We start from the raw sequence: 10,513 nt of genomic DNA on the forward strand, positions 1-10,513 counted from the left end.
AGAAACTTTTGCAATAGCAAAAAGAGAGCACCTACAATCAATAAATTTTATTTTCTAACCCTCATCCAATTAACTTCCAAACAAGAAATTTTAGTTTGGAGTCAAATCCACATCAGAAAAATCTCAGTATCTCCTGCTGGAATCTAACATTCAATTTTTTTCTGAAGACTTCAGCAGCAGCATGGTTTTTCTCTAAATCTATAATAGATCTACTAGAATAAGATACATCCTAATTGCTTAAGAACTTATAGACTTGTGATTCCCATCAACTTAAAGCAGTTAAAAATGTTGCATTATGAAATAAAAATAGACATTTCCAAATAGCACATGGTACCTTGCTTGATGTACTAATCTGTGTGAGAAGCAAACCACTGGAGCCTTTATTATTCTTCCCAGCACTAACATTTTAAAACTTATTACCTCACATCTATTATTTTATCTAAATCCTATAGGAGGAACTGAACAGTGGTGACTTTGTCTTCAGCTTGCCTTCATTTACATGACAAGACACCTCTTGTTATATGTCCGTTACATCATCTTGCAACACCAAAATAGGAAAAATAGAACTTCACTTTGAAAAAAAGAATAAAAGCCCCTTGATTTTTTTAAATAATATTTGACATCTCAATCTATCTTTTCTATTATCACACAAAATTCTCTGTATGTATATCTATTTCATTATTTGTTTATGTTACATGACGTGTGGATGACTTACCACATTCCAGTATAAAATAATACATTTCCTCAAAAGTTTTAATAATTGAAGAGAACATAAATGGGACAGAAATGCCCAAGTTAAAAAGTGTGAGTGCCCTGATTCCGTTTTTTCTAGTACCCTACCACCTAAGCACATGTCAGACCATAATGAATTCTAGTCTTTAGAAATTATAAGAACCTACAGCAGCTGAAAAATGATCACTAATAATCTACAGTGATATGGTAGAAAACAGGAAATTATATTTTTTCTATATCAAGCCATACTTTTTCTAGGCTTCCTTAATGATACTCTATTTTGATGTTAACACAAAAATGAATCTCATTAACCATATTTGTCTCATCTCTTAAAGCACAGGATAAATGCATACTTTATTTTCATTATTAGTCATATAGATATAGAGCATAAATAACTTTCATGTAAGTATTAAGATTTTGTGGATAATTTCTCTTTATAAACTTCTGTCATCAAATACAGCCTCAAAGTAAGTCAATTCATCAGATTTTCTTTATGTTGTTTTCCTTATTTTACCTGTACTGTTCATTTTCCTAAATCATTTAGCTTATTCATAAGTTACAGTTTTATGCAGACTTGTTTGTATTTATCTTATCTGACTCTTAGAAATCCTTCCATGACCATCCTCAGCTAGCAACATAGCAACTTTGCTCCTGAAGATCTGCCAGTCATAATATTTATCCTATGGTCTACCCTGCCATCTTCTCTGAATTGTATTTATAAGGAGTAGGGACTCTGTATTACAAAGCATTTTTTCTTAGCATTAAGTTGGCATTAAAAATATATTAAGCTACAATTCACTTCCATATCTAACTAACTACTTGAAGCATTATCATCATAGTTGTATTTGTATTTAATCTCTATAAATTTGTATATAATTATCAGTCTATTATTGATAGACTGCTTTTGTGAAAATAATGTGTAATATAATGTCCTACAATAATATTTATAATTCTAGAACAAATTTTAGATGTTCCTTGAGTTCTCATAATTATGAGATACTTTTCTGTTTTAGGCACACAGAAACCATGTGATCTGCATAAGATAACTGTAAATATTCAGCAAATATCCTATTAACTAATATAGAAAAATCAAAATATTTCATTGTATTCTCCTAACAATATTTAATTAAAAAATATACATAAGCTTCAGCAATCCTATTATTATTATGAGTCATTAATAAATTGTTTGGAAGAGTACAATTTTGTTTGTTTGTTTTTTACTGTGAAGGAAATCTTTTTTTAAAAAACCTGGAAAATCAAGAGGTCAATGTGAAAGGTAAAATGTCAATAAATAAAAGAATTGAATGACCCTACTGGCATAGGATAATTATAACAGGGTTTTCCTGGTTCAAATAGAGAACAAAATAATATTTACCACATAATAAGAGAATAGAGACTGGAAGTAGTTTTTCACTTGGTGTCATTATGTGATATTTTTAATGAATAATTTACAAAGATGATGTATAATATAATTTATGTAGTTAAAAATGTGATAAAGAAACCGGGAGTTGGTGGCCCGTGACTTTAATCCCAGCACTTGGGAGTCTGAGGCAGGAAAAACTCTGTGAGTTTGAGGCCAGGATGGTCTACAAGAGTTAGGTCCAGGATAGGCTCCAAAGCTACAGTGAAGCACTCTTATGAAAAAAAAAAGGTTTACTCAAAACTAATGGAAACAGTTCTTATATTAAACATTGAAAATACAGAAATACAGATGAAGATTCTATGGTGATATGCAAGATATTTATCAGTATGGCTATAGGATAGAGCCATTTCAGATTCCCTCTGTTGTCTTCATCAATTTAGACCATGAAACCCAATATGGACAAATTCAACAGAAACAACTGTGTTAAAGTACCAGAATCTGACAGTGCCCCACCCCGCACCTCCATGTCCTAAGAGCAGGACAGATGATGTGTCACTCTTAAAGCCAAAAGGGAAGATGGAAGCTGATAGAAATGAACAGGGAAGGCACTTCCTCACAACAAAAAGGTCAGCAAAACAGGGACTGGAAATGTGAGAACACTAAACACAATTGGAGGAACTGACTTGCTCACACATGAGGTCAGCCACTTCTGGTAGGATGTCATTGGAGTGACAGAAACTCTTTGGCAGGAACGTAATAACTTGCAGTAAACAAATACAAGATCTTAAACTCAGCTGGAGAGGGAAAGCATGCAGCAAGTGTGGCATTAGTGCTATCCAATTTGGCCCCCAAAAATGCAAGCTCAGGTACTTACCCCTCAATGATTGAAATATATCCAGCAGATTTCAGACAACACATCCAGTAATTATCATACAGGTATACACACCAACAGTAGATGCAGAAGGGGATATCATCAACAGTTTCTATAGATCTATGGAAAAGTGAAGAAGGACAGAGAGCTGTATATACAAGGTGATGCAAAGAGGTCGAAGAGGTTAGACTCCATAATAAAACACACCTTGCATATGAAGCTATCAGACCAATAACTGCCAGATATGTTCCTTAGAGTTGGGTAATTAAACATGGGCAAGGTTATTTATTAATAGAACCAGGGAAAGTAAAGCAAAGATGAATATAATTCTTGGATAACCTATATGATGACCTTAATGTTGTCAACATATAGTGCAAGGAGAAACACGTCAGCAGCCATTTGAACGCCAGTGATTGTGTATTTAAAATAGTATTTCAAATATAAATAAATAAAAGCCAAATTAATAGTGAAAGGCCAAATATGAAAATCACCCAAATGAAGCAAAAGTGGGAAGGGTTTCGGTGACACTTGCTCCACACATCCATCTTTAGGGAAGCCTGACTTGATGGTAACATTTACATAGATGGCAAATCCATGTATACATAAGTCGTCTGGCCATCTCTGTTCCCATCCATTACTCTCTCAGTTCTGTCTCTCCTTGATGACCAGTCTTTCTTACAAAGTATTCTGAAAGTTGTTCATCTTTCTACATGAGACAAGTTCCTCTTCTGGCATACAAATTGCCCATAGTGCTTCTATCTTTCCTCCCAGTAGGAAATTCCTAGAAAAATAAACATTTATTTAGGTCTATTCTTTCAATATTCTGAAAGCCATAGTGATAGGCACATGTGTCTGTTTAGAATGCAATCAAAAGTCTCACCGGAACTCCTAATTTTTCTATCTCCACCTCTTTAGCATTCCTGATTAGGCAGGTTGGTTATGTTTCCTTAAAACTTTCAAATGTGGCAGGTGGGGATACCCACCACTAAGACAGCCTACCAAACGGGAAAAGATTTTCACAAACCCCACATGAGATAGAGGTCTGATCTACAAAATACACAAAAGAACTCAAGAAATCGGTCATCAAAAGACCAAAAAATTCTATAAAAAAAAAAGGAGACCTAAACAGAGTACTCTCAACAGAGAATCTAAAATGGCTGAAAGACACTTAAGGAAATGTTTAACATCCCATCATCAGAGAAATGCAAATCAAAACAAATTTGAGATTCCATCTTATACCTGTAAGAATGGCCAAGATCAAAAACACTGATGACAACTTATGCTGGAGAGGTTGTGGGGTAAAGGAAACACTCCAGTATTGCTGGTGGGAATGCAAGCTGGTACAGCCCCTTTGGATATCAGTGTGGCTATTTCTCAGAAAATCAGGAAACACCCTTACTCCAGACTCAGTAATACCACTTTGGGGTATATATCCAAAGGATGCTCAATTGTGCCAAAAGGACATGTGCTCAACTATGTTCACAGCAGCATTGTTTGTCATAGCCAGAACAGGAAACAACCTAGATACCCCTCGATGAGAATGGATAAGGAAAATGTGGTAATTTCCACAATGAATTATGACACAGCAGAAAAAACAATAACAATATCTTCAATTTTGCAGGAAAATGGATGGAGCTAGAAAACATCATTTTGAGTGAAGTAACCTAGACCCAGAAACAGAATTATCACATGTACTCACTCATAAATGGTTTTTAAACATAAAACAAAGGAAACAAGCCCACAAATCACAATCCCAGACAACTTAGACAACAATGAGGACCCTAAGAGATTTATACATAGATGTAATGTACGTGGGAAGTAGAGAAAGACGAGATCTCCTAAGTAAATTGGGAGCATGAGAATCTGTATTGAGGGTTGAAAGGGAGGGGAGAGGCAAAGAAGGGAGCAGAGAAAAATGTAGAGTTCCATAAATATCAATAAAATGATGTGGGAGTGTCATATATCAATCTGTTGATTTCATTGGTTAAGCAATAAAGAAACTGCTTGGCCCTCATAGGTTAAAACATATGTGGGAGGAGTAAACAGAACAGAATACTGGGAGGAAGAGGAAGTGAGCTCAGACTCAACAGCTCTGCTCTCTGGAGCAGAGAGGCCATGCTCCGCTCTCCCGGGCAGACACAAGCAATGAAGCTCCGACCCAGGATGGACATAGGCTAGAATCTCCCTGGTAAACCACCTCATGGGCTACACAGATTATAAGAAATGGGCTAGTCCAGCTGTGAGAGTTAGTCTAGAAGAGGCTAGATAGAAATGGGCCAAGCAGTGTTTAAAAGAATACAGTGTGCCTGTAATTATTTCTGGGTATAAGCTAGCCAGGCGGCCGGGGTGCTGGGGACGCAGCCCCGCCGCTCTTATTACTACAATAAAAAAAATACAAAACAAAACAAAAAACGTTCAAATATGAATTATAATTCTAATTTAACTCTCAGTTCAAGCTGGGCCGTGGTGGCACATGCCTTTAATACTAGTACTTGGGAGGCAGAGGCAGACAGATCTCTGTGAGTTTGTGGCTAACTTTGTCTAAAAGAGCTAGTTCCACCACAGACTCCAAAGCTATAGAGAAACTCTGTCTCAAAAACAACAAAACAGCAAAAACAAACAAACAAATAAAACCCTCTCAGTTGGGACTTCAGTAAAATTATATTTTCTTTATATCATCTATATTGCCACTCACTCAATGAAAACCTACAAAAATATCTTGAAATTCCTGACTGAGAAGTACCAAGCCTTCAATATCTACTTTTGAAAAGATTCCAAATAAATGAAATAAACTTGCTAAGTAAATCAACTTAATTGCTTCTTTTAAAATTTCAGATGTTGAGGAATGAATGTGAATGTACAATATTCTTTATGTGTGCAAGATTCAAGCACTGATATCTTTAAATGTTAATCTCTAACATTGGAGAATGATGAATTCACGCCTCGGAGAGGAAGGAAAAAATCACAGGCATAATGTACAATTTATATTTCATGTCAGGTGACAGACATGACTGTTATTGGACAAAGGCATTCTATAACCCTAGTATTATCATAAAAGATGAGGGTATTCTTTATATTATAAGATAATTAACAAGGCATACCTTAAATGAAGAGCATGCAAACAATGCAACTTCAAACTTATGAAAGGCAGGTTATTAAATAAGATGCTGCAATTAAAAAAAAAATCTACTGACTCTTTGGATAGTGTCAATTCACCCTTCTCAGACATTCTTCTTTGAATTTCACTTGAATCATAAGCCTTTATTAAACAGAGAGAAAGAGGTACCACGTGAATTCTTGGACCAGTCTAAAGCAGAATATACTGTGCAAACAGAAAAGGCACCACACTTGAGGGAAAAGCCTGAATAATCTTTCCTGTATGTGAAATGCTCAATGCTTGCATTCACATGAGGAGAAAGAAGGACGCTGGTTGGAAGAACCCAAAGGAAAGTAACACAGCTGAGGGTTGGCCAAGTTGAAGAAGGCTCAGTTATGAAACTGAAATTGGTTCTTGATTTCAAGTGTTCTGCAATGATAAATGAGGTAAGAGTACTATATTTTATGTTTCTTTAAAATTACATTATATTATTATCTTATATATACACACTGATCTTCACACATAACACAAACATAAAAAGGACACATGTGAATTAACTTCATCATTGCGTCATTTGAACAATGTATTTTTTGGTCAAAGCACCAAGAATTATATGACATATATACTATTTTGCACATTAGTAGTAATTCAAAAATTTGTTAAGTAAAAACTAAATTATTATTGTGAATAGATTTTAATAAAACTTACCCTATTTAGAAGATAAAAATATGGACTCAATGTAATTATTACTTTCTCTTTTTACCTTAGAAAGTCAATACCAGGTCCTGAGTCTGTAATTGTTTAGATTCTATGACAATGCTTGACCAAATTATTTTCAGGCATTTCCCAGACACATTTCTGAATTATTGCTCACAGGTTGTAATACTTCTTCTTAATTCGGTAAGACAAAAATAGGAAAACAAACCAATTTTGTTTTAATCACATCTGCTGTTTGAAACTACAATTATTTTTAAGGGTTTTATTCCATAATGCATTCAGAGTACACCAGGAACCCTCTTAGGCTCTTCTAAGGAACTGAAGACAGATATAAAAAAGGACTGAAGTGATGTCTTGTACATGCTAGGAAATCCTAAGGAAAGGAAAACAGAGAAGAGGAGAGATCTCAGTATACATTATTAATTTCCAAAATTGGCATTGTGTATATATAGTAAATATTATTATGTGAAATAAGAAGATTTTCATATAAAAACTTGTGACAAAATGATCATATTTCCTCCTTACCTGCTCATATTAGATTCTTTGTTCCCCTACATTCATATCATATTTATGTATGAAATTGGATGTATGTATTTAAAATCTAATAAAAACAAGAAAGAAAACATGGTGTTTGTTTTACAGAGACAGGATTGATTTTCATATTTTTGCATATATATATATGTCAATAAAAATAAAATTAAAAGAGTCCACAAACTTAAGTAATTTTGAGAGAGGTAGTTAGTGAGTAGGGTAATACTTGGAGTAAAGAAAGGGAACTCAGCCGGGGAATTGGTGGCACCGGACTTTAATCCAAGCACTCGGGAGAGAGAGGCAGGCGGATCCCTGTGAGTTCTTATTTAATATTTTTATCTTTTAAAATTAAAATATAATTACATAAAATTTCTGCTTTCCTTTTCCTGAACCCAGCCCTTCCAGTGCACACCACTATGCTCTCTCTAAAATTTAGAGTTTATATTTCCTTAATTGGTGTTATATATATTTACACATGTTGCTAAATACATTAAATACAATCTCTCTGTCCATATAATGTTACTTCTTTATATGAGTTCACAGCTACAATTTGATACTTGATAGTCACTTGATGAATGTTTCTTCTATAAAAAAGAATATTTGTAACACTCTCAGTATTCTTGGGCTGTTTTCAGTCCTTCATCATTTCCCCCATGTTAACATGTCTCCTCATAATGTCTTTGTTCAGGAAAACACTTTTAAAGTAGCATCTGTGATGATTCTGGTTGCAAAGCACTGTTAGTGATTTGTACAATACTCTACAACTTACAGACACAGAGCAGGACCTGGGGACAATTTTTTAACTGCAGGTATCAAGAGTAGAGAAACTCCAAACTCAGTTTTCCCTACAGATCTCAAGATAATTGGGGAGACAAAAATCTATCTCTCTATCCAAACGGGAGGATGCACGTTCTCTAGAGTGAATGGAAAGGGTAAGTATAATTTTGGGTCCCTCGGGAAATTAGAATAATGATCCAAAATGTAATACAGCTTCCTCAGCTCCTTCTTTGATTTAAATGTTATCCTCTGAGGAAGAGCCAGAACATTCTTCTGCCCTTCTCATAAGCACATACATACTGAGGTTAAAGTGCCTTTTCTCTGCTCCCAGAAAGCATCAAAGCCTTAATCACAAATAATGTTCTGTATTTCAGAAATTGGTCCAGGAAAATTAACTCTGTGTATATCTTCTTTAAATTGAAATATATGGAACCTTTGAATATGAATTATTTATACACATGAACTGAAATAAATGGGAAAGTAAGAGAGCTCCAAGGTTTGGAATAAAAATTCGTAAGTTTCTAAGTTTAAGGTATAGTAACAGACACCCCCTCTCTTTATTGAATATTTGTTTTAATTTTTATTTTGGTGAAAATAGATGTTTCATATAATACATTCTGATTATAGTTTTCTGTCACTCAATTCCTCAAAAATCCTCTACACCTCCTCTACTTTCTGACTCCATACTCTTTATATGATGGGCTTCAGCAAGTATCTCCCTTTTCCTGTGCCAAATGAGACACAAGTGAAACCAGCAGAAAAGAATGAAGGAGAATCAAATAGTGTTAAGAGGCATTTATTGCCAGTTAGTTGCAGCATCTCCATAGCAGTTCTACATGGTACAATTTAAGTCTTCCAGATTAGTGACTTTTTGGCAGGAAAACAGGCCACACATTCTCTCTGTCCTGTCCTTGTTCTTTTAATTTTAAATTAGACACATGTTTTTTCATTCGTGCCCCAGCAAAGGTGAATCTGTAGCAGCAGCCAGCACTGTACTGTCCAGGCATATGCTACCAATTTTAATGTTGTAATCACAGAAAACAGGAGATGGGAAAAGGTTGAACCTGTCTTAGTGTAGTCTTCTCATTTTTCAATAATACTAAAATTGGTACCACTGGATTTCTGACTTGAATTTTTTTTTGTGTGTGTGTGGCTGCAGAAAGTGATTCTATATGATTAGTCTGGGCTAGAAGAAACATTCCAACATACAACTGACAGGGGGGAAGGATCCATGACTGAGTATGGATCATCCTCTAAGGCAGCTCTATTTCCTGTTCACAGATTGTCTTCAGGAAGAATGGATGCAGTAAATGTTTCTTTGGTGACTGAATTCATTCTGATAGGATTAACAGAAAAGCCTGAACTCCAAATGCCCTTGTTTTTTCTGTTCCTAACAATGTATCTGGTCACTGCATTGGGAAATTTGTGTTTGATAATTCTGACTGTGCTGAATTCTCACCTCCACACCCCTATGTACTTTTTTCTCTTTAACTTGTCCTTTGTTGATATATGCTATTGTTCTGTGTTCACTCCCCAAATGCTGATGAACTTTATATTAATGAAAAATTCCATTTCTTATATTGAATGTATGTCCCAAGTCTATTTCTTTTGCTTCTTTGTTGTTTCTGAGTGTTATGTCTTGACTTCAATGGCCTATGATCGCTACATGGCCATTTGCAATCCATTGTTGTATAATAGTGTCATGTCTCCTAAACTATGTTTGAGCCTTATGTTTGGTTCCTACTTTATCTCATTTTCTAGTGCTGTGGCTCACACTGCATGCATGCTGAGACTGACCTTCTGTGATGCCAACACCATCAACCACTACTTCTGTGATATTCCTCCTTTGCTCCAGCTCTCCTGCACGAGCACATATGTCAACGAGGTTGTAATATTTGTTGTTGCGGGCATCAACCTTGTTGTTCCTACTTCAACTATCTTTTTCTCCTATGCTTCCATCCTCTCCAGTATTTTGCGCATCACCTCCTCTGAGGGAAGATCCAAAGCCTTCAGCACCTGTAGTGCCCACATTATTGCTGTTTTTCTCTTCTTTGGTTCATGTGCACTTTCGTATTTCAAACCCTCCTCATCTGGATCATTGAATGAAGGAAAAATCTCTTCTGTCTTTTACACCCATGTTGTTCCCATGTTGAATCCCGTAATCTACAGCTTTAGAAACAAAGATATTAAAGTTGCCCTTAGGAAGACCCTAAGCAGTAGGAACATTTGACTAGCCAATTGTCTTTAAGTTCTAATTCTGGGCACAGAAATAGTTTTGGTTTAGGGGTAATATTTTATCTGTAGAATTTACCTTTTTTTTCCTAGACAATATTCTAATTTTTTCAGTATTTGAGCAGTCAGAAACCCTTGAAATAATTATGAAGCTTAAGCTTTTTTTGTATCATAAAAGGAAATTTGAGTCTTC

The 10,513-nt window shown here is 35.2% G+C and overlaps 1 protein-coding gene across 1 annotated transcript; it reads left to right on the forward strand.

Annotated features, from left to right (window-relative positions):
* The first annotated feature begins 9,385 nt into the window (after positions 1 to 9,385).
* LOC142847155 (olfactory receptor 8B3-like) lies at positions 9,386 to 10,318 on the forward strand. Its single transcript, XM_075967884.1, has one exon. The coding sequence runs from the start codon at positions 9,386 to 9,388 to the stop codon at positions 10,316 to 10,318; it is 933 nt and encodes a 310-aa protein (XP_075823999.1).
* The last annotated feature ends 195 nt before the right edge of the window (positions 10,319 to 10,513 follow it).

The sequence above is a fragment of the Microtus pennsylvanicus genome, chromosome 3 (assembly GCF_037038515.1).
Source record: "Microtus pennsylvanicus isolate mMicPen1 chromosome 3, mMicPen1.hap1, whole genome shotgun sequence".
NCBI lineage: Eukaryota > Metazoa > Chordata > Mammalia > Rodentia > Cricetidae > Microtus > Microtus pennsylvanicus.